Genomic DNA, 24,923 nt, shown 5'->3' on the forward strand with positions numbered 1-24,923 from the left:
TGTGGTGTTTTTGTATTTAGATCTCTGTTGACTGTGAAGAGCAGCCAAGGGTGATTCAGGCTCTTCTTGGTGGTTTTTTATCATTGGCCCATTGGTGGAGAAGGAGGTAGTGGCTCTCAAGTGAAGTTGCAGGAGTTTTGGTTATAGTTGTGTCTTGTGGGGCCTGTTCCTATCTCCCACTCAGTTACACAAAAATCACAAGTGAATAACCATCAAAAAACAAAAAGCACATGGACAAAAACACACCATGTCATCACACAGGAACAGTAACCAAAAATAGAAAAAAGGAAAAAGAAGAGGAGAAAACAAGAAAATGTGGAATATCTGGGGATAGAGCACTAAAAGAAAAAAAGTAGAGAAGAAGGAAAAAAATGGGAAAAGTGCAAAAAGAAAAACAACGAATGGGACTAACTATGAGAAAAAGTGGGGGGAAAAAGCACAACCTTAAATTAAAAAAATAATAATAATAATTTTCAACCTGGGATAGGGAAAGAAAAAATGCTGAAAACTAGGACCTGGGAGGGGAAGATTAAGAATAATAGTAAAAAGGACAAAAGTATTAATAATAATAGTTGTTTTCAAGCAGACAAATAGAAGCAAACTAATCACCAGAAAAAAGACAGCAAAAAAGAAAAAGAAAAAAAAAAAAATGGTGGAGGACAGGGCAGGGCACCCAGGCTCTGTTTGAGCATACAGACTGTAGTGGAGTTCCTGTGGCCCATAAGGTTGGTGGGAGTGGGGGATAACTGCAGCTCAGTTCACCAAGAGGGTGTGGGGTACAAGAGTAACAAGAGGAATGTCACACCTTTTCAGTCTTGCAGGTCATGAATGTCCTTGGGGTTGCTGGCAAGCAGAATGTGTTCTTAAGCCCCAAGAATCTGCAAGTGGGCTGTTTCTTTAAATATCCAGAATATTCGAGCCGTTTGTAAACATTCAAAATGGCGGCGCCCTCCGGACCAGCAAAAGTCCACAGGTCAGCCCGAGTTTCTCGTCGCTTTCTCTGTTTATTCCCCAGCCACCATAACAGTCCTCCATGTGGTTCCTGGCTAGCAGAGCTGATTTTTAGGTTAATTCTTAGGTCCTACTGCCACTTGGCATTCTCCAAGCTGTCTGTGCTGAGCCGTCAGGATTGCTCAGGATCGCTGACAGACTGCAGCTCCGTCTGTCTCCTTTTTTGGTATTTTCATGCAAATACTTCTGCTAGTTGGGTTTTAGTCCACTTCTATAGCCTTCCCTTCAAGGCTCAGGGGTTCAGAATTATCTTCTGTGTCTGTGTTAATTGGTTTCCCTTTTCTTTTTTGTAGAGGGTCTGTGCAGTCTTTCTGCCTAGTCCACCATCTTACTGGAACCCTAGAAACATGTTGTTGTTGTTGTTGTTATGTGCCATCGAGTCGGCCCCGACTCATAGTGACACCTCCTTGGGTTGCTAAGGCAGTGTCACTATGGAAGTACATTGCCCAACCTTCCTTCCAAGGAGTGGCTGGTGGGTTTGAACTGCCAGCCTTCTGGTTAGCAGTCAAGTGCTTTAGGCACTATGCTACCAGAGCTCCTGTATTAGGAACATAGGCAGGTCACATTGTTTAAGAAAAAAAAAAAAAAAAGAAGAAGAAGAAGCTATATTCTTTCTTTCTCTGGAATTTATGAACACATCTGGGCACCTTATTAGAAATAATGACATTGTTAAAGTGTAGGGCCCTGTTCATATGTTTTCTATGTGTTGCCTTATTTAATTTTCATTATAACTCAAAAACCAGTTGTTTTCAAGTTGAGTTCAATCAGGGCTTCCCCATGTGGGTTAGTGTAGAATTGAGATCCATCAGGATTTCAATAGCTGATTTGCAGAATTATATTGTCGGGCCTTTCTTCTGAGGCATTTCTATGTGGACTCAAACCTCTCATCAAACCTACCTAGCAGCCAAGTGTATTAACCGTTGTACCACCCAGAACTCCATTATGATTCTAGGAGCTCGGTGGTATTCTAATCCCCATCTTACAAATGAGGAAAATGAGGCACAGAAAGATTAAATAATTTATTCACAGTTACAGTTGAGAACTAAAGTTACTGGGATTTGAACTCAGGCACTCTGGCTCCTGCAACCATGCTCTTACCTCTAAAGTCTCTGTGATATCACTCTTATTTTTTGTCCTCTATGCAATGCCTGGGTCTCAGCAGGAAGAGAGAGAAGTAGGGTGGGTGAGGTTTCTAAGTCTGATATTGCATTTCCCACATTTGATAGTGTCCAGACCTATGCTGAGAGTAATGACTTTGTTTACACACTTAATGCATTTATGTCTTTTCAGTATGCCTCACTGGGATTCTCCATCACCCCATCAGTCTCTCCTTCTCTCCAAGAGACAGATTCTTTGCATCCAATGTGTCTGATGTGAAACCAACCTGCACCTTTCAATCCATGGCAAAATGCATTATCACAGGTCTAGTGAGGTCCCCCTCCCACTCACACCTGTGAGTCCCTTAACTTGTCTAGCCCCTTCCTCCACACCTGTGTAGCCCTCTCCCTCACATGTGTGTAAACCCTTCCCAAACACCAATGCACCACATTTCTATGCAATAGAAAGTGGACCTCCTTGGCTCTTTAACTGAAATGAGTGTAGATTGATTAAGTAAGAACTTAGGAAAAGGATTGATTAAGTAAGAACTTAGGAAAAGGCTTGGGACAGGGATAAGGAAGGTTTTTTTTGTTTTTGTTTTTGTTTTTTTTTTTTGGAGATGAATAAAGTCCTTTAAGGGCGGGTGACCTGGGGAGAACTTCCAGAGGTGAATACACACTCCCTGAGCCATTGTCTAAATCTACTCTCCACTCATTGGCAAGTGGCAAAATACAGAGGACCAGTGAGAGGGACTTATTTGGCCCTTTCCTCTACTTCCAAATTCCAGAGCAGGCCAGTAAAAATGTAAAATCTTACAGAGAGGGCTTTCAGCCCTGGCACAGCCCAGAGCCCCCAGGCCCTGGGTCCAGTAGAGGCCTTTGGTCTCTCTCAAGTCTTTTTGTGCACCCTTATCACTTTAAACATGCTTGAGCAGTGGGCATGGGTACAGTGGGAGTTACTCCAATTAAAATCAGCATCTTCTGATTTCCCTACCAACCAAGGACATGATTTGATGTTTTACCTTCTGTTTAGATATGTTTCCTGTCTTCTCCAAATATAAGATCATAGACTGTATTTAATGCTTTTGCAGATGATACCTGGCCATGGCCCACTATTACTATAATCCCCCTCCTCAAAATGAGTGGTCCCTCAGTTGAGTAATAGCCAGTCTATTTTCCTGATAAGGTGATACCAAAGTTACTAGAGTGAATCTGATACTTAAGTGTCAGATCCATCCCATCTTCTCTCAAAACTGCTGTCTCTCACTCTTCATACCTAGTCGAGTAGAGAGCACATCATATGCAACAAGTTCTGGGTAATTTGCACAAACCAAATTGGGAGAAGTTTATCTCTTTTAAAGATAAATTAGCACAACATAATTACCACAGGGCATCAAATGAAGGTGTTCTACATGCCACAATGTTAATAGAGAAGTGATTTCAAAGCTTCCATGCTATATAAATGGTTAACACAAGGTTGGAGGTTCAAGTGTACTCAGAGGCTCCTTGGAAGGAAGGCCTGGAGATCTACTTCCAAAAAAATCACTGTTAAAACCTTATGGAGCACAGTTATACTCTTATGCACATTGGGTCACCATGACTCAGAATCAACTCAACAGCAACTGCTAAACAACCTCCACACCGCTTTACAGTGCTTCTAAATGCCTGGAGAGAAAGCCACATATTTTACAACAGGGACATAGATTCCCATCCTATTTCAAGAGTAAATTACACATATTTGAAAGAGTAGTAGCTTCATAAATAATATGAATAAATAGCTTGATATCTCTCACCTTGAAAGGGATAACCCTGATGGGCATCTTACTGGCCTGCCATCATGATCCTTCCAGCTCAGCTGGAAGTCCGACAGTGCCCCAGTTGATCTAAGCCTTTACCATTCAGCAGATGTGGTGAGATTACCCAAGTTGTTTCATAAGAGCCATGTCTGTATTAATGACTTTCTATAGAGAAGAGCCCAAAATGGGTTCAAAATGGTGACTTTCCAAGGGAAGGCTCCACCTTAGCCCTGTCAAATGAACCCATTCATCACCAACTTATCACAGAAGCAAAAATATAGAAATGTCTTTAACTTCTAACAACCTAACCTTTACATACAAGATGCACCCAGTGAGCTAATATGCCCTGTCTGGTAATGGCAAGCATAACTGCCTATTAATGTTATTCAGACAAACTGTCTAGTCACCTTTCTTTCAATTTCAGCAAATGGGAGCATTCTAGTCATTAAAATCAGTGGACAACAATGCTCAGCAGGAGCTAAGTGGTGGGCATATCACCTGCGGCAAGCCATGGATGGGTGAAAGCTATGTGGAGGGACTGGGTCCACACACTGACCTGCAGCATCTGGAGGTAGCCTTCCTGAGGGTCACAAAGCAGGGAGGAGATGCGGTGGTTGTTCCGCATGCATTTCTGGTTGTCCTTGGCAGATGGGAAGACTTGCCGGACCACGGTCATTCTCCCAAGGGCACTGTGGACCAGATCCAGGATCTCCGGGTCACTGATTTCCTGGGGAGATAACCAGACCCAAGCTTACCATCAACCCATGAACTACCTCTGCAAAAGGCTAGGAAGAGGCTTAGACTTCAATGGCCTAAAATAGTTAATGCCAAAAGGGTTAAGAGATTGGATCTAGGTCACACAATTAATTAGTTGATTACCAACAAATAATACTTAGCTAACTAAGAGGAAAACATGTCAGGAAATAGGTGATTGAGACTAACCCATCAATGCATTGGCTTCCATGAGGCCAAGCTTTTAAGAACCAGTGGCGTCAAATGTCATGGTAGGCATTATCTGTATGCAAAGGCTAAGGTTCGTTCCTGTTAGGAGTTAGAAATCTGGGTTTTCTCTGGCATAGTTGGCAATGGGTTTCCCCTAATTTTTTAATTACTGATTCATTTGTTTAAAAATATTTATATACACATTTTGAAAACTCATTCATTCATTCATTCATTCACTCCATAACATTTACCTCCTTTCTGTGGTTTGTACTGTATCCACCAGCCACTCCTCGGAAGAAAGATGGGGCAATCTACTTCCATAATGATACTGCCTTGGAAACCCAAGGAGGGGTTGCTATGAGTCGGGTCTGACTCCACAGCATATAACAACAACAACAACAAGCTCTAGGGACAAGTCAGGCCCAATCCCATTCCTGGGAAGCTCATGATCATTTAGGATGGAATATGCTGAATGTCTCGTTAAGGAAATCCAGGGATGAAGGAAACCAATTGTCTGTTCTAGATGTTAGACCATGTGCTCACAACAAACCTAGGAATTCTATTAAGTAGATACTCATGTGACCTAATTTAAATGCACATTATGGATCATGGAGATAGCAAAGGGGGTGAGTTACAGGGAGCCCTAAAGGAGAACTCTGTGAAGAATTAACTGAACCAGGAGGGTGAACTTGTTAGACAAAGTGCTTGCATGTGTTTGGGGTGGGGGTGGGGAGGCTACAAAAGATGGAAGAGGAAACGCAGTCGTTTCAGGTAGAAGTAGCGGTGTGTATGGAATCTCACAGGCTGATAGACCTTGCTGGCACTTACATCTCATGCTTGTGCAGTGATCACAGGCAAAGCTACAGAATGTTCAGGGTCAGATTGGAAGGCCATTAAACCACACTAAAATGCCTGCACTAAGAACATTTAATACTGCTTGTCTGTCAGTTTGTCATACTGTGGTGGCTTACATGTTGCCATGATGCTGGAAAAAATTTCACCACTATTTCATATACCAGCAGAGTCACTCACAGTGGACAAGTTTCAGCAGAGCTTCTAGACTAAGATAGACTAGAAAGAATGGTCTGGTGATTTACTTCTAAAATTTAGCCAGTGAAAATACTGTGGATCACAGCAGAATATTGTCTGTTATAATGCTGGAAAATGAGCCTCCTAGGAATACATTCAAAATTCACAGTGGCCACAAAAATGGACTAAAGCCTACCTAGGATCTTGAAGATGGGCCAAGTGATGGTTTTTTGTTTTGTTTTTTTGTTCTTTACATGGGTTCACCATGAGGTAGAGCTGACTGTACAGCAACTAATTATAATAAGGGCAATGAAGAGTTCTTGAAAGTCTTTAAATACCAAGAAACCACAAGGTTCTTGCAAACTTTTCTGGCTTCAGTATGTGGAAAAGATTATGAGAAGCAAAACTAGAGGAGGAGAGGGCAGAGAGAGAGAAATTTTTTGTTTGAGGGCAAAGCAGGAAGGGTAAACATGGAAAGTAAGATAAACCAAGGGTATTAGCGGTGAGAGAGAGGACAAGTTGTGTTAGTAAAGCCCTGGTTCATGGATTTTCCCTAGAAAGCAACATTCATGTTCGGTTGCTACTCCAGATTTTAACTGTAAATAAATTCTTTAAAATAAGTCTTAAAATCTTTCCCCTCGCAGATGACACATTCTAGCTTTAAAACACTGCAATGATATAAATGGATAGTACAAATGGAGGTTAGGAATTACAAATCTTTGTATTTCAGACAAAAATTACTTTAAGGGAAGACAATCTTACTGGATTGAGAGCAGTAAATAGTCAAAGGTGGAGAAATTGCAAACTGATCACTGTGAGGACCACTCGTTAGCTGCATGCTCCTGCTCACTCTGAGGACCTACTAGGTTTCTGTCAACACTGCTGTCTTCCTGAGTCCAGTTCTCCTTCTTCTCTCTCCAGGTTATAGAAGACACACAATCTGCTAACGTACCACTGCTCACTCCCCCGCCTCTGAGCTTGTCGTTATTGTATAATACAGACATACCTCCAATTATAATCTGAAATCCATGGAAGTAAACCCTCCTTCCAGATTACTTGAGGAAATGAAAAGGCTCACCACTTCTTCTCACCCCACCCCACTAGAGCCAAATATGTCCTTCCTTTTGGAGCATTTAGAACCAGGGTAACCAGTCATTTCCAGCAAGTCCATAGCAAATGGTCCAGTCTAGATGGTCCCTCTAGGGCCCTTCTGGACTACAGGGGTCTGGGCAGGGGTCAGCTCACCCTTGCTCTTTGCTATAAGGTATGGCTACCCTGTTGGACACTATCATAGCTTGTGGACCACAGCAAGAAAGCCCACCCATAAAGAGAAAAATCCAAGCAGCTAATTGACAAAAACAGCTTGGAGAACAAATTTTCCTTTTTCTCAATTGAACATTCCTTCCAGATGGTGCTGCCAATGAGCAAGTAAAATAAGGTGACACACTCTGTACTGTACTGTGTCACTAACAGGGATGGATTACCCAATAAGTAAGGTATGCATGTGATTAGAGCATCAACAAAAGAAGAGCACCAGTGTTCAAAGCAAAGACTCATATGCTAAGCAGACAGACACAAGGAAAAGGTAGCTCTGCAATAAAGGGAACTGGCAAAAAATAAATAAATCAGCATAGTGGCTAAAAGCACTTGACCGCTAACCAGAAGGCTGGCGGTTCAAACCCACCAGCCACTCCTCGGAAGGAAGGTTGGGCAATCCTACTTCCGTAGTGATACTGCCTCAGAAACCCAAGGAGGGGTCGCTATGAGTCGGGGCCGACTCGACGGCACATAACAACAACAACAACAACCAGCTCCAGTGCAGGAGAATGTGCTGGCTAGAAACAAAGTTCACGCAGGGTCATGATGGTGTCCATGTACAAAGTGGCTTAAGCTATGAGGCCCCTATCACTTCAACAAGTTTGTTGTCATCTATCTGTTAAAATTCCCTCCTGTGTAATTGAAACTCCTTATATTGGCACAACCACCTTAAATTGGCACAAACTCCTTATATTGGCACAACTCCTCTGAAGGAGGTTGGGCAATCTACTTTCGTAGTGCCTCAGAAACCCAAGGAGAGGTTGCTAAGAGTCGGGTGTGACTCGATGGCACATAACTACAATAATAACAACATATTGGCACAAGAGCCATAGTGGCACTGTGGTTAAAGCACTGTGCTACTAACCAAAAGTTCAGCAGTTCAAATGTACCTGCCACTCTGTAGGAGAAAGAAAAAGCAGTCTTCCTCCCTAAATATTTACAGCCTCAGAAACCATATAGGGCAGTTCTACTCTGTTCTGAAGTGTCATTATCAACTTGATGGCAGTGGGTTTCATTTTTGGTATCTCCACAGGTCCCTTTGGGAGCATACTATTTATTTCCTATAAGTACTGCTACATTCACCCAATATGCAAAAGGATCCAACATGAGTGGTTACTGGACAAGAGTGGATTGATTATATTAATAGATAACAGATCTCTGATCCACTTTGAGAGAACTGTTTTATACATTCACATGTGCTAATCCAGCAACTCCAGCTCTTTTCCATGATACAAACACAAGGGTATGCTCATGGTAACAACCAAAGGGAACTCCTGTCCCAGGTAACTCACAAAATTGAGGGAACTTGAATAAGTTTACCATTGCAATGAATTCAATCAAATTACTGTTGTTTAACAGTGTAGTATTTCATACAGAGTTACATTTTAAATTTTATAAACAATAATATTTATAACTTTAACTTTATAATATTTTTGGTATATACATGGACACAATCTAGCATACATTTAATATAATACTAACATGGGTAATAATTTAATGTAATACTAGCAAAGCAAATGTCTAAAATATTGTCAATATTAATATTTACCTAACATGAAAATTTTAGTTTATATATTAAATGAGTTTCATTTTTTTACTGTCTGTTCCATGAGACACAGTACTTGATATTACTCTATACATGCTACTAAATAAAGCATTAAGCATATAAGAGTGCTCAAAATTCAATAATTATTTATCATGCAAAATGTTTCTGTTTTGCAACAATGAGTGAGTTTCTAAATTCATCTTCCAAGAAAGCAACAAAGAGTATCTATCACAACATTATATTTATATTTTATCAGAATATTTACATATCCCTGTGTAAGAAAATTGAACAATTCCTCAAGGAAATAAATGCATATTTAGATAATAAAAATTATACAAACATTTTATTTTCCATTTCCCTTCAAACTGACTTTCTTTTAAGAAATTGATTGATACTGTTAAAACTCACAAAACAAATTTTCTCATCAAGAAGTAGTGTTATTGTTACATCAATTATGGGAATATGGGAGTTGACAAATTCAACAAAGAAATAAAATGTACATTTTATAAATTTTGTATAAAATAACAATTACATTTTCTTCTTCATTTCAGACCAATTGAGTATAACTTCATATTCAGCTCTCTCTTGTTGAACACATAAGAATGCACCAGTGTCACTACAATCATGTGACTCATTACATATCTGGTCCTGTACTACACAAAGTGAACCAAACATATCTTCAGATTGAGCATACCCTTGTATTTGTATCATACTCTTTCTGACTACTCTCACCCCCATCAGGTATCAGCAGTCGTCCAGTGAACTGTGAAGATGCAGCATAAAAGGATGGAAAATGAGTGCACAAGTCAGTAGGCTCTGTATATTGTTTTGTTTGCACACTATTCAGTCCTACCTCATGTACTTCTTAATATGCTATGAATGGATTCACCTATTGATGCAACTTGAATATTTTTATAAACATGAAAACAGTTCAACTCACAGAGATTGTATGTTGTCGTATTTAAATGAAGACAGTTTTGGCTAACCTCATGAACTAGAAACATGAATTAATGAAGAATGTCAATATGAGAAAGCCATTCCACAACACATTGTTGCTGCCATTATAACAATCGCTGAAATAGCCTATCTTTTAGAGGAATAAATTAATGTTTGTATTCCCACAAAAGGGAAATGGGGGTTTCCCTGAATTTGTTGCTTAATTTAATCCAGTTTAAGCAGGTCACATCTCAAAATATTATATCACAGGAAAGGGAAACCCATTTTATTACTCAAACAATGTGTGAAGAATTAATAAATTTAATAAGTGATGAAGTTTCATCAATTATATTCAGTGAAATAAGTGTTGTTCTTGTTATTAAGTGCCATCAAATCAGCTACGACTCATACCAACTCTATGTACAACAGAACAAAACACTGCTTGGTCCTGTGCCAGCCTCACTATTCTTGTTATACCTGAGCGGATCATTGAAGCCATTGTGTCAACCCATATCATTGTGGGCCTTCCTCTTTTTCATCAACCCTCCACTTCACCAAACATGATATCTTTCTCCAGAGAATGGTCCCTTCTGACAACATGACCAAAGTAGGTGAGACAAAGGCTGGACATTCTCACTTCCAAGGAGCATTCCAGTTGCATTTCTTCCAGGACATGTTTGTTCGTTCTTCTGGCAGTCCATGGCACTTTAAGTATTCTTCACATACACCACAACTCAAAAGCATCAACTCTTCTCCACTCTTCCATATTCATTGTCCAGCTCTCATATGCATGAGGTGATTGAAAATACAGTGGCTTGGGTCGGGCATACATGAGTCTTCAAAGAGACATCTTTGCTCTTCAGCACTTAAAGACATCTTTTGCAGCAGATTTGCACAGTGCAATGTTGTCTGATGTCTTGATTGATGCTTCCATTGGTGTTAATTGTGGAACCAAGTAATATGAAATCTTTGACAATTTAATTCTTTTCTCCACTTATTGTGATGCTGCTCATTGGTCCAGTTGTGAGGATTTTCATTTTCTTCATGTTCAGATGTAATCCACACTGCAGACTCTAGTCTTTAATCTTCATCAGTAAGTGCTTCAAGTCATCTTCACATTCACCAAGAAAAGATGTAAGTATCATCAGTGTACTGCACATTGTTAATGAATCTTCCTCCAATCCTGATTACGGTCTTCTTCATATAGTTCAACTTCTTAGGTTATTTGCTCACCATACAGATTGAATAACTACAGTGAAAGGATACAACCCTGATGCACTCCTTTCCTGATTTTAAACCATGCAATATCCCCTGTTCTGTTTGAATGATAGCCTCCTGGTCTATGTACAAGTTCCTCCTGGGCACAATTAATTGTTATGGAAGACCATTTGATACTATTATTCAAATTTATGCATCAACCACCAAAGCCAAAGATGATGAAATTTAAGATTTTTACCAACTTCTGTAGTCTGAAGTTGACTGAATGTGCAATCAAGATGTGTTGATTATCACTGGTGATTGGAATGAAAAATCTAGAAACAAAGACGAATCACCAGTAGTAGGAAAATATGGCCTTGGTGAGAGGAATAATGCTGGAGATCACATGACAGACTATTGCAGGACCAATGACGTATTCATTGCAGATACCTGTTTTCAACAACACAAATGGCGGCTATTTGTGGACTTTGCCAGACAGAGGACACAGGAATTAGATTGACTAAATCTGTGCCAATAAGTGATGGAAAAGCTCAATATCTTCAGCCAAAACAAGGCCAGGAGATGATTGTAGAACAGACCATCAACTGCTCATATGCAATTTCAAATTGAAGTTCAAGACAATTAAAACAAATCCACAAGAGCCCAAGTATGACTTTGAATATATCTCTCCTGAGTTTAGAGACCATCTAAAGAATAGATCTGATGCATTGAACACCAATGACCAAAAAACAGAGGAATTGTGGGATGACATCAACAACATCATCCATGAAGAAAGCAAAAGGTCATTAAAAAGAAGGAAAAGAAGAAAAGACCAAAACGGATGTCAGAAGAGACTCTAAAACTTGCCCTTGAATGAAGAGTAGCTAAAGCAAATGGAAGAAATGACAAGATAAAAGAGTTGAACAGAAGATTTCAAAGAGCAGCTCAAGAAGACAAAGTCAGTTATTATAATGAAATGTGCAAAGACATGGGCTTGGAAAGTCAAAAGGGAAGAACACGCTCAGCATTTCTCAAGCTGCAAAAACTGAAAAAAATATTTAAGCCTCGAGTTGTAATATTGAAAGATTCTATGGGCAAAATATTTAATAATGCAGGGATATTAAAAGAAGATAGAAGGAACACACAGCATCACTATACCAAAAAGAATTAGCCAACATTCATCCATTTCAGTAGGTGGCATATGATGAAGAACCAATGGTAGTGAAGGAAGAAGTTGAAGCTGCCCTGAAGGAATTGGCTCGAGGAATTGACGGAATACCCATTGAGATGTTTCAACAAATGGATGCTCCACTGGAGGCACTCACTGGGCTATGCCAACAGATTTGGAAGACAGCTACATGGCCAACTGACTGGAAAAGATCATATTTGTACCCATTCCAAAAAAATGTGATCCCACAGAATGTGGAAATTATCCAACAATATGATAATATCACATGCAAGTAAAATCCTACTGAATAACTCCAAAACCATTGCAGCAGTATATTGACAGAGAACTTCCAGAAATGCAAGCTGGATTCAGAAGAAGACATGGAACAAAAGATATCATTGCTGAAGTCAGATGGATCTTGTCTGTAAGCAAAGAATACCGGAAAGATGTTTGCTTGTGTTTTAATGACTGTGCAAAAGCACTCAATTGTGTGCTAACAAATTATGGATAACATTGAGAAGAATAGGAAATACAGAACACTTAATTGTACTCATGAGGAACCTGTACATAGACCAGGAGGCTGTTGTTCAAACAGAACAAAGGTATATTGCATGGTTTAAAATCAGGAAGGGAGTGTGTCAGGGTTGTATCCTTTCACCCTACTCATTCTATCTGTATGCTGAACCAATAATCTGAGAAGCCGGACTATATGAAGAATGTGGCATCATGATTGGAGGAAGAATCATTAACAACTTGCAATATACTGATGACACAACTTTGCTTGCTGAAAGTGAGGATGACTTGAAGCACTTACTGATGAAGATTGAAGAACACAGCCTGCAGTATAGATTATACCTCAATATAAAGAAAACAAAAATCCTCACAACTGGACAAAATAAGTAGCATCATGATAATTGAAGAAAAGATTAAAGTTGTCAAAGGCTCTTGTATTATTTGGTTCTATAATCAACACCAATGGAAGCAGAAGTCAAGATATCAGAGGACATATAGCATCAGGCAAATCTGTGGCACAAGACCGCTTTTGTAAGAGTGCTAAAGAGCAAAGATATCTCCTTGAAGAGTATGGTGTGCCTGACACAGGCCATGGTATTTTCAACTGCTTCTTATGCATGTGACAGCTGGACAATGAATAAGGAAGACTGAAGAAGAGTTGTTGTAGTCTTGGCAAAGAATACTGAAAGTACCATTGACTGCCAAAAGAAGTAACAAATCTGTCCTAGAAGAAATGCAGCCGGAATGCTCCCTGGAAGCGAGAATGACCAGATTGTCTCTCCTACTTTGGTCATGGTGTCAGAAGGGACCATTTCCTGGAGATATCATAATTGGTAAAGTGAAGGGTCAATGAAAAAGGGGAAGTCCCTCAACAAGATGGAATGATGCTGTGGCTACAATGATGGGCTCAGGTATAGCAAGGATCATGGAGCTGGCACAGGACTGGGCAGTGTTTTATTCTGCTGTACATAGGGTCACTATGAGCTGGAGATGACTTGATGGCACCTAACAACAACAACGTGTTTATTATTTTTATTTTTCTGTTTTCTTTGGTTTTACTGGGTGTCTGTTTTTCCATTTTCTTAGGTATGAAGTTTCGTTCAGTAACTTGAATCTTTTCTGTTTTCTAATGAAGTATTTAAGAGCTCTGGTAGTGTAGTACCAAGGCACTTGACTGCTAACTAGAAGGCTGGAGGTTCAAACCCACCAGCCACTCCTCAGAAGGAAGGTTGGGCAATCTACTTCCATCATGATACTGCCTTGGAAACCCAAGGAGGGATCACTATGAGTGGGGTCCAATTCGATGGGACATAACAACAACAACACAACAATGAAGTATTATGACTATAAACTTCTCCCTAAACATTGTTTTGGCTGCTTTCTGCAATTATCATATTACTTACTATTGTCCCTATTAAAATTCTGTTATGATTTCTTTTTGATTTATGAGTAGCTTAGAAGGGCTTTTTTTTTTTTTTCCTTTCAATTTCCAACCATAAAGGTATTTTTTAAAGTAATCTTTGTTTAGATTTCTAACTTAAGTACATTGTAACCTGAGAATGGAGGCTGTGTGATCCCATTTTTAAAAAAATTGAGCCATTTTTTGTGGTTTAGCCTGTGATCAGTTTGCAGGAATGTTTCATGTGCATTCAGAAGGGGTCTACATACACTGTCCAAGTACAGATTTCAGTGATCCTTTAATAGGTCCATTAAATCAGAAATTTGTTTATTTGGGTTTATTTAGTTATTTAATATTCTATTTTTATTTAAATATTTTTCGTTGTTTACAAAATAGTCAATGCATACAAATTTACAATAATAATTCCTTGATGAATGGAACATTTATTATTTATTTCTAGTAATAGATCTTATTTTATAGTCTATTATGTCTGATCTTAATAATATTAATATAGCTATACAACATTATGTTGGTTAGTTTCTGCCAGCTCTAACTTTTTTCCACCTCCTTGCTGTCAACCATTCTCTATCGCACATTTTATATGACCTTCCTATAAACAAAATTTACCTGACTTTTTTATGTCCTTTCTTAATTGTTAGTGCAAAATTCAATCTACCCATAATGACTATGATTACTTATATATTTGAATTCATTTCTACCATATTATTTTGTGTTTTCCTAAATATCTTGACTTTACTCTTTTTTCTCCTTCCTTTCTCTCTTCTCTTTTTATTCCTATTTTCTTCTTTCTGTTTCTTTTCTAAAACAATATTTTCATGTCTTATCCAACTTTGGAATTTATATTCTCTATCGCTATGAGTCAGGTCTGACTTGGCACAAAACAACAACAACAACAACATGCTATTTTTTATTAGTTATCTTAGGTATTTTAACATACATACTTAGCAAGGTGTGAAGTTAATCAGTATTTTCAGCCTCTTTTACAATGTTTATCTCTAGTCAACATTGTCTTGTGTATCTAGTGCAGCTGTAACAGAAATCCCACAAGTGGATGGCTTTAGCAAACAGAAACTTATTCTTTCACAATTTGCTGTTGCTGTTGTTATGTGCCATCAAGTCAGACTGGACTCATAACGAGCCCTCCTTGGGTTTCCAAGGTGGTATCACTATGGAAGTAGATTGCCCAACCTTCCTTCCAAGGAGTGGCCTGTGGGTTTGAATTGCCAGCCTCTGGCTAGCAGTCAAGGAGGCTAGAAGTCCGAGTTTAGAGCTCAGGCTCTAGGGGAAGGCTTTCTTTCTGTATCTCTTGGTCCTAGGAGGATCCCAGCACAAGGATCTTGGGTCCAACAAATGTGCTCCACTCCCAGCTCTTCTTTATTGGTAGTAGTAAGTTCCTCTCTCTCTGCTTATTTCTCTCTCCTTTTATCTCTTGTGAGATAAAAGGTGCTGCAGGCTACACCCCAGTCCATTCTGCTTGCATTGCATCAAGGCTAAAATGGGATTAAGGGTAAAACATTCCAACCTAATCCTTTTACAACTGAATGGCAGATCACATCATGGGGAATCATCACATAACTGCCACACTACATCATTACATAACTGCCAAACCACTGAGAATCATGGCCCAACCCAATTGACACATATTTTAGGGGTACCCACTTCAGTCCATGATACCAACTAATACCATAATGTGCTAAATTATCCAATATTTTAATTCTATTTTTATTTATGCCTTCATATTATACAAAATTATTATTGTTTTACACAATCAATGTTTGTCTACTTAATATTTAACAACATACTTGTTTTTCTTCTTTGAGTTGTCTTAGACACTATAGATGCTGTGAACTTGGATTACCGATGTACATAAAGGGTAACAAGTCTCAAATTAATTTCCCCACCATGCAAATCCAAGGTCATGGGAGGACATTGTCCTTGTTATCCTCTCTGCACAGTGGGTTCATTTCTCATTAACCCTTACACTGAGGATTTAACTTTCCAACTATATGTTAAAATCCCCCATTATGCTCCACATTTGGTTGGTTCTTTGACTTAATTACATACCCTATGCCCCATGTAGGAGCTCTGGTAGTATAGTGGCTAAGGCACTTGACTGCTAACCAGAAGGCTGACGGTTCAAACCCACCAGCCACTCCTCGGAAGGAAGGTTGGGCAATCCTACTTCCGTAGTGATACTGCCTCGGAAACCCAAGGAGGGGTCGCTATGAGTCAGGGCTGACTCGACGGCATATAACAACAACAACAATGCCCCATGTAATGATGGGCATGAAAGTTGAAGGTTTTCAGATAGATTCAAGTCAAAACCTAAATTTGACGCTCACATCACCTAGAATTCCTATTTTCACTTAAGTTTTTGGCTCCTGTGGATATTACCCTTGACCTTCCAGTGATTCATATAAAAATATTTCAAAATATACATTATATTCAGATTTGTCAGTTCTTTTCCTCTGGAGAGGGTTATTCAGGCTAATGGTTCTGCCATAATAACATTGCTAACCATTTTGTATTGAATTTTAATTCTTTGACTTATGATCCTACCTTTTCTCTGGGACACACAACCATCTCACAAACTCCCCTCATAATTTTTGCCTGAGTGTGCAGAGTGTGACTGACTTTACCTCAGTTATTATGCTACAGTTTATATTTGCTTCATCTGACTACCTTTTCCTAAATTCATTGCAATTGATGTTAGAAGAAGGACCATTTCAGAGAGGCCAGGAGAAACATGTGCAACTTTGCAACTTGACCAGCTGCATTTCTTCTTCATTTGGTCAAATAGCCATTGTATTCTTCAATCATATCACTATTTCACTGATCCTTAGACTTGATCTCATATGCCTTATGTTTCATGAAGCCATAAGAAGGAAAGTGAAAGTTCTCCAGAGTCAGATATACTTGTTCTTGAGGCAATTCATTCTGCAAATGGAAACATTCTATAGTTTCCACCTTCTCATTTTATCTGTTGCTCCAAACCCCCCCCACCCCAAATTTCTGTTACCATCGCCTCCTACAATCTAATAGTTTCAACTCATGAAAAATCTCTCATCAATATTGCTCACTCAAGAGATTAGCTCGATGAGAGATAATAGTGATTTGGAGTAGAGTAGTGGCAAATGGATCATCTTAAAAGAGCTAGAATGTAGAATGTGGAGCATTTAATGGAATTAGTATAGAGTTATGGCAAAATATTCCTGGATCTAACTACATTTCCAATGGGAGCAGTATTTCTGTTTTAAAAAAAAAAAACCACTGCCGTCAAATCAATACCAATTTATAGCAACCCCCTTTGGGTTTCCAAGGAGGTAAATCTTTAGAGAAGTACATTGCCCAGTCTTCCTTCCACAGTGGCTGGTGGGTTTGAACTGACTTCTGGTTTAGTAATCATAATATTGGAACAATTAAAACAACCAGTGAAGAAATTTGGGATGTGTTCCCAGTTGACATCACATCCTTCTTTACAGTAATTAAAAAAAAAAAAAAAGTAATTTACACTCATTTGTGCCTTATAATCTGCATAAATAAAAATTTCTCTGAAAAATAAAACATGAGAATTGCTCTTCCATGCACTAAATAATGGAAACAGTCATTGTCTCAGATCCTATACAGAGTATGTAAGCTGAAGTTTAGAAAAGCTGTATTTTGAGACAAACAAATTATCAGGAAGCCTTTTTAAATCTTTGCTTCAGTTGCAAAGGGTTAAGCCCAACAAAAGTTAAGGGACTTCTAATGGACAAACCAATGTTCATATTCTCCAGAATGCACATAGTTAATTCACTGATTGAAGGCAAATTTGCCTTTCTCATAGAACACTCTAGGAACAAGATTAGATCTGATTGCCTCAATTCAGAGGGAAAGAACTGTTCAGGAAGCTTCTATAGTTGGCTTCCAGGGTTTACCATTCTGAAAAGTGAAAAGCCTGAACCTGTGCATGCATTACCTTGGGGAGAAGCCCAAGGGCTGTGCTGGGTTTTCAAAGAAGCCTTTGATCCAAAAAAGGGCAATGGATAGCTGATTGTTAAAGTGCTCCTCATTGCTGACTATGAGAAGAATAAGAATGATGATAGCAATACCAACAAGATAATCTGGAGACACAGGTTCATTAGGCTCAACTATTTCTTCCTCACTCTCACTCAGCCTTCTTTATATAATAACCAAAAGGGAGAATAGAACAAGTAGTGGAATTTGTGGAAATATGACTAGAATGTAGTTATAAAAATGACTGAATAAATCTACATCATTTTATTATTATCTGTACAAATCTATATAACAAAGTTAAAGGGGAAAATAAATAAGAAAGGTGAATTACAGAATGACATAAAATAAAGTATATTTAAGGTAGAGATATGAGTAATAGGGGAGTCCCTGGCTAGTGAAATTGTCAATTTACTCAGCTGCAAGTCAAAAGATTGGGGGTTCAAGTCCACCCAAAAGTGTCTCAAAGGAAAGAACCGACAATCTACTTCTGAAAAATTGTAGTTTTTGTTGTTATGTGCCATCAAGTCATACCCAGCTCATAATGACTTTTCCTTGGCTTTCTGAGGCAGGATCACTATGGAAGTAGATTGGCTAACCTTCCTTCAGAGGAGTGGCTGGTGGGTTTGAATTGCCAGACTTCTGGTTAGCTGTCAAGTGCCTTAAGCACTACACCACCAGAGCTCCTTGGCCACTGAAAATCCTATGGTATGTAGTTCTACTGTGACATGTGTGGGACTGTCATGCATCATGAGTTGGGGTCAACTCAAAGGCAACTTTGGTTGTGTGATATGTGTGTGTGTGTGTGTGTGTGTATAAAAAGTTAATCTAAGGAGCTCTGGTGGCATAATGGATAAGGCATTTGGCTGCTAACCAGAACATGGGCAGTTCAAGCCCACAAGCTTCTCCATGGAAGGAAAATAAGACAATCTACTTCTGCAAAGATTTATAGCCTTGGAAAACCAATGGGGGTTGCTAGAGCCAGAATCGATTCAATGGCAATAGGTTTGTTTTTTGGTTTATTATTAATATATATAATAACATAAAAGTGGATGAAAGACTATAGACTTCAGTATGGATTACAGCTCAAAAAAAAAGAAAAAAATCCTCATTACTAGACCAATAAGCAACATCATGATAAACAGAGAAATGATAGAGGTTGTCAAGGATTTCATTTTATTTGGATTCACAATCAATGCCAATGGTAGCAGCCATCAAACCATCAAACAATATATTGCATTGGACAAATCTACTGCAAAAGACTTCTTTAAAGTGTCCAAAAGCACAGATGTCATTTTGAGGACTAAGATATGCCTGCTCTGCACCATGTATTTTCAATCACAAAACCTGGACAATGAATAAGAAAGACCAAATTGAATTGATGCCTTTGCATTATGGTATTAGTGAAGAATACTGAATACACCATGGAATCCCCAGAAGAAAGAACAAATCTGTGTTGGAAGTAGAGCCAGAATGTTCTTTAGAAGTGAGGATGGCAAGACTTTGTCTCATAGACTTTGGACATGTTATCAGGAGGGAACAGTCCCTGGAAAAGGGCAATATGTTTACTAAAGTAGAGAGTCAACAAGAAAGAGCGTGATTGACAAGATTGTGCAATAATGGGCACAAATACAGCAACAATTGTGAGCATAGTGCGGGACTGGGAAGTGTTTTGTTCTGTTGTATATAGGGTTGCAATAAGTTGGAACTGACTCAACAGCACCTAACAATAGTAAAAAAAACTTAAATGTGAAGGAAATATGCCAACTTCAGGAGAGAGTCATCACTGGGAAGAAGAAAAGTTGAAATAGATGTGTTTGCTACCTATGCAGTGGCCTTGCTTCTCTTCTTCCATACTGGCATAACCACAGTGTGGAAAATTTCCCGTCCATCCTCCATGGGATCTTGCTGCCCAGAGTGGACACTATACCCAGAATCTGAAGTACACCCTTCTTGGTCTTAGTCAAAATAGGTGGTCTTCCTTTTGTAGACAGTTTTAGGTGAGTCCCATTTCTGCTTGTTGAAAGTGTGGGGCTTCTGCTCAGAGCATTTTAAGATTTTCTTAATCCTAAGGGAAAAAAATGTAGAAAAGACAGTATCTTTCTGCCTCCAGAGATTTGGGTGCTGGGAGGATTCAATGCAAGGGCAGGCCTATCACACTGAGTTTAATAGACCAGAGAATAGATGTCCTGAGGATACTGTATGGCCTCCAAATTATCACCCGCACCTGAAACCTCATGACCTGTCTCTGAGCCTTCTATAAAATAAAGTGATTGACTCTCAAATCATTTAAGGAAATTTCATTCAGATAGTTCAGTTACTTCTGGTCAAAAATATCCTCACTGATGCAGAATTGAATTGGATTGGTGAGAGGGTTCAAAACAGTCTTCAGTTGTATCTGAAATGGTCAACTTCTTAAAAATATGTATCTCAAGCAATTATTGCAAAATTTGGTTGTGGATTTTTTTAAATTTATCTCTGTATACTTTATGATTCTTAGATTTATTTAAAATGAAGAGAATTAGTGCATAGATCTAGTCTAAGCTAGGTTGAGTAGCAAAAAGGGTAACTTTTTTTAATGAAGAGTGTATTTCAAAGTATAATTAAAAAGGTAAGAATCTCTGTTCTTTAAATATAAATTTTTGTAAACACTTGCAAAACTAACACATAAGTTTCTATCTGATCTTTAAGACTTCAGTAAAATTTCTAAACCCTCTGATATCAGGGAAAAATATTATTAAACATTCATATAGATTTCCGAACTTAAGTAATACTGTGCAATAACACTATCAGTCATTTATTTTTATTCCTTAGAAAGACCTAAATCTATCAAACATCTGCTTGATACCAGCATTATTCTATCTCTAGAGAAATAATCGGCATCTATTTGTTGAAATAAATCTCCGGGAATCGATGGCATACTGATTGAGATATTTCAACAAACAGATACCCCATTGGAGGCACTCACTCAGTTATGCCAAGAGATTTGGAAGACAGCTACCTGGCCAACTGACTGGAAGAGATCCATATTTGTGCCCATTCCAAAGAAAGGGGATCCCACAGAATGTGGAAATTATAGAACAATATCATTAATATCGCATGCAAGTAAGATCTTACTGAAGATAATTCAGAAACGTTTGCAGCAGTATATTGATAGAGAACTTCCAGAGGTTCAAGCCGGATTCAGAAGAGGACGTGGAACAAGGGATATCATAGCTGTTGTCAGATGGATCTTGGCTCAAGGCAAAGAATACCAGAAAGATGTTTACTTGTGTTTTATTGACTATGCAAAGGCATTTGATTGTGTGGATCATGACAAATTATGGATAACATTGACAAGAATGGGAATTCCCGAGCACTTGATTGTACTCATGAGGAATCTGTACCTTGACCAGGAGGCTGTCATTTGAACAGAACAAGGGGACACTACATGGTTTAAAATCAAGAAGGGAGTGCATCAGGGTTGTATCCTTTCTCCACACTTATTCAATCTTTATGCTGAGCAAATAATTTGAGAAGCTGGACTGTATGAAGAAAAATGTGGTATCAGTATTGGAGGAAGAATCATTAACAACCTGAGATATGCAGACAGTACAACTTTGCTTGCTGAAAGTGAGGATGACTTAAGGTACCTACTGATGAAGGTTGAAGAATACAGTCTGCAGTATGGATTACATCTCAATATAAAGAAAACAAAAATCCTCACAACTGGACCAATGAGCAGCATCACAATAAATAGAGAGAAGATTGAGGTTATCAAGGAATTTACGTTGCTTGGTTCTACAATCGATGCCAATGGAAGCAGCAGTCAGGACATTAGATGACATGTAGCATTGGGAAAGTCAACTGCGAAGGAACTGTTTCAAGTGCTGAGGAGCAAGGATGTCTCCTTGAGGACTAAGGTGCGCCTGACACAAGCCATGATATTTCCAATTGCCTCGTATGCATGTGAGAGCTGGACAATGAATAAGGAAGACCGAAGAAGAGTTGATGCTTTTGAGTTGTGGTGCTGGTGAAGAATGCTGAAAGTACCATGGACTGCTAAAAGAACTAACAGATCTGTCCTGGAGGAAGTGCAGCCAGAATGCTCCTTGGAAGCAAGAATGGCCAGACTTCGTCTCACTTATTTTGGTCATGTTGTCGGAAGGGACCATTCCCTGGAGAAGGATGTCATGCTTGGTAGGGTGGAGGGTCGACGAAAGAGGGGGAGGCCTTCAACGAGATGGATTGATACGGTGGCTTCAATGATGAGCTCAAGTATAGCAGGTATTGTGGGGCTGACGCGGGATCGGGCAGTGTTTCGTTCTGCTGTGCATGGGGTCGCTATGAGTCGGAAACTCGACGGCACTTAACAACAACAACAGAGAAATAATAGTTTATTTTCCTCTTTAAAACCATGATGTCAGTAATTCAAAGTTAATGATAGTAGAGAAACTTCACTGAGAAAGCTGGCTTGAAAAAGTTGAGCAAGTAGAGGAGGATTTAATAATGCTGTGATCAAAGAATAACTCCCTCTGAAGCTAACAGGCTTTTCAGAATGCCTGCTGTGTTCAGAACCCCACAGAGCACTTAGGGCAAGACTGGAAGGCTCCAAGGAGACAAGGACATCTTGGTTAGACAGAGGAGGAAGTTGTCAAAACTTGCCATTCAATATATTCTGAAGAGAGAGGATGCACTGGAGGAGAGATCACTTCTGATTGCTTTTTCTGACCAGAGACGAGATCTGATTGGTTTTCCTGACCAGAGACATACCCTGGTTGCTTGCCCCCTAAAACCTCATGAAGTGGGCATCAATTCTATATTTTGTATAGTATCTATTTATAGGATGCATGAGATATTGCTGATTCAATGGTAGAAGGATACTCAGGTTCAATTCCAGCCAATGCACCTCCTACTCAGCCACCATCCATCTGGCAGTAGTGGTTTGGTTGTTGCTATGATGCTGAACAGTTTTCAGTGGTACTTCCAGACTAAAATTGACTAGACAGGAAACCTTGGCAATCTACTTATGAAAAGCAGCTAATAAAAACCTTACAGATTACAATGTGTGATTCACAACCAACCATGGAAATGGCACAGGACTAGCCACCATTTTGTTTTTTTATGCATGAGGATTGCATGAGTTTGGGCTGATGTGATGGCAACTAACAACAGCAATGATATACAGAAAATTGCCATAGAGGGTTCCTTCCCTTTGTCCTTCCAACTTCCAACTGTGGTCCATGTACCAACAGTGTCAGCATCATCTGGGAAATTGTTAGAAATGCAGAAGCTCAGGCCACTCCCCAAACCTTCCAATCAGACTCTTTTTTAATCAAGTTCTCCAAGTGATTATTATGAACATAGAAGTTTGAGAAGCACTGATCTAAAATATTATATAGTGAAGTACAAAGAGTGTAGGATCTAGAATCAGATGGAAATAGTTTCAAATCCCGCTCCTCCTCTTCCAGGTTGTGGAACTTGAGTAAGTCACTTAACTTCCTTAGCTTCATCTGTAAAATGGAGTAATAACACCTTCCAGTCAACTCATTGCTTCTGCAGCTCCCTCCACACCCTTCAGGAATCCTATAGTAGACCACCAAGTCTGTATGTACTCTTCCTGTCTCATCATCTCCAAGAGACACCAGCATATACTTGAGTCGCTGCCAAGCCATCAAACCATATCTCAGACACTCTATAATTAAGCAAAATGAGTTAGTGGTTGAAGTAGTGCTGTTGTTGTTGTTGTTATGTGCCATTGAGTCAGACCTGACTCATAACGACCCCTCTTTGGGTTTCTGAGGCAGTATCACTATGGAAGTAGATTGCCCAACCTTCCTTCTGAGGAGTGGCTGGTGGGCTTGAACTGCCAGCCTTCTGGTTAGCAGTCAAACACCTTAGGCACTATGCTACCAGAGCTCCTTCTTGTATTTTTACAAATTACTTCCACTCAAAGTAAAGGCAGCACTTTGCCTTCCCCTTTTGTGCAAGCAGCCTAGGACTCCAGTGGCAAATCCATCCTCCATATTACCTCCTTGATCATGACCCATGCCCATGAGTATGTGTAGGCAGCCTAGCCAACAATGAGCAACTGATCTTGCTCCCTGAAGATCTACCCTGGCTGTGGTCAATGGGAAAAAGATAATTGTCTTGCCAGACTATCTACTCAGTTCTAAGAAACTCTTTCCTTGACTTCTTGTTTATCATTTGCTTCTGGCCAAAAGAAAAAGAAAAGAAAATCTCTGGGATTTTGCATTTTTAGTGGCTTTTTTATTTTATTGAGTTTTTTATTGCATCACAATTTATTCTATTTATTCTAGTTTATTTGACTATGAGCACAAGTTGGATACCTCATTCCTCTAATGAGCCAAGGGACTCATATTTCCCACCATTTAAGGAGGGCAGTCACTAAAGCTCTTCTGGTTAGTTGGGTAGATGTACTTGGACTAGCTATTTATAAGATTTATCTATCATTCCCATCTCTCTCCTCCTCCCTACTTCCCTGTCTCCTGTTTTTAGATTTCCTTTCCTATTTTCATAATCACTCTCTCTCATTTTCCTTCCCATCTCTTTTCCTTGCACCTTCTATGACTTTCTTGCTCCCACCAGCATAAACCAAAAAAACAAACCCACTGCCATGGAGTTAATTCCAGCTCATACTGACCTTATAGGACAAGGAAGAACTTCCCCAAAGGGCTTCCAAGGCTGTAAATCTTTACAGAAGCAGACTGCTACATATTTCATAACAAGTTGTAAATGCTCATGACCCCATTTCACCCATCCCTGCTCATGCAGTTCTAGTAATTCTAAGGGATCAGAACATCTAATGTAGGTCAAAAGCAATTCCCAGAAGTGGCTTAGTGATTGATAGCCTTACCCTCACTTTTTCGGATGTGATATTCCTGAAATATGCTGTAAGTTGGATCTGAAATGTATGCTTCTGCAGGTCTTGGCCTGAAAGTTTTTTGTTTTTTTAAGG

General features: G+C 39.2%; 1 protein-coding gene across 1 annotated transcript in view; it reads right to left on the minus strand.

Moving 5' to 3' along the window:
• GRID1 (glutamate ionotropic receptor delta type subunit 1) overlaps positions 1-24,923 on the minus strand; it is a 1,411,601-nt gene that overhangs the window by 471,685 nt on the left and 914,993 nt on the right. The window contains exon 6 of the mRNA XM_007941430.2: positions 4,461-4,631. Within this exon, the coding sequence (XP_007939621.1) occupies positions 4,461-4,631 (171 nt within the window). The remainder of the gene's footprint in view (positions 1-4,460; positions 4,632-24,923) is intronic.

Source organism: Orycteropus afer, unplaced genomic scaffold (assembly GCF_000298275.1).
Source record: "Orycteropus afer afer isolate SDZICR_OR568_19922 unplaced genomic scaffold, OryAfe1.0 scaffold00080, whole genome shotgun sequence".
Lineage (NCBI taxonomy): Eukaryota > Metazoa > Chordata > Mammalia > Tubulidentata > Orycteropodidae > Orycteropus > Orycteropus afer.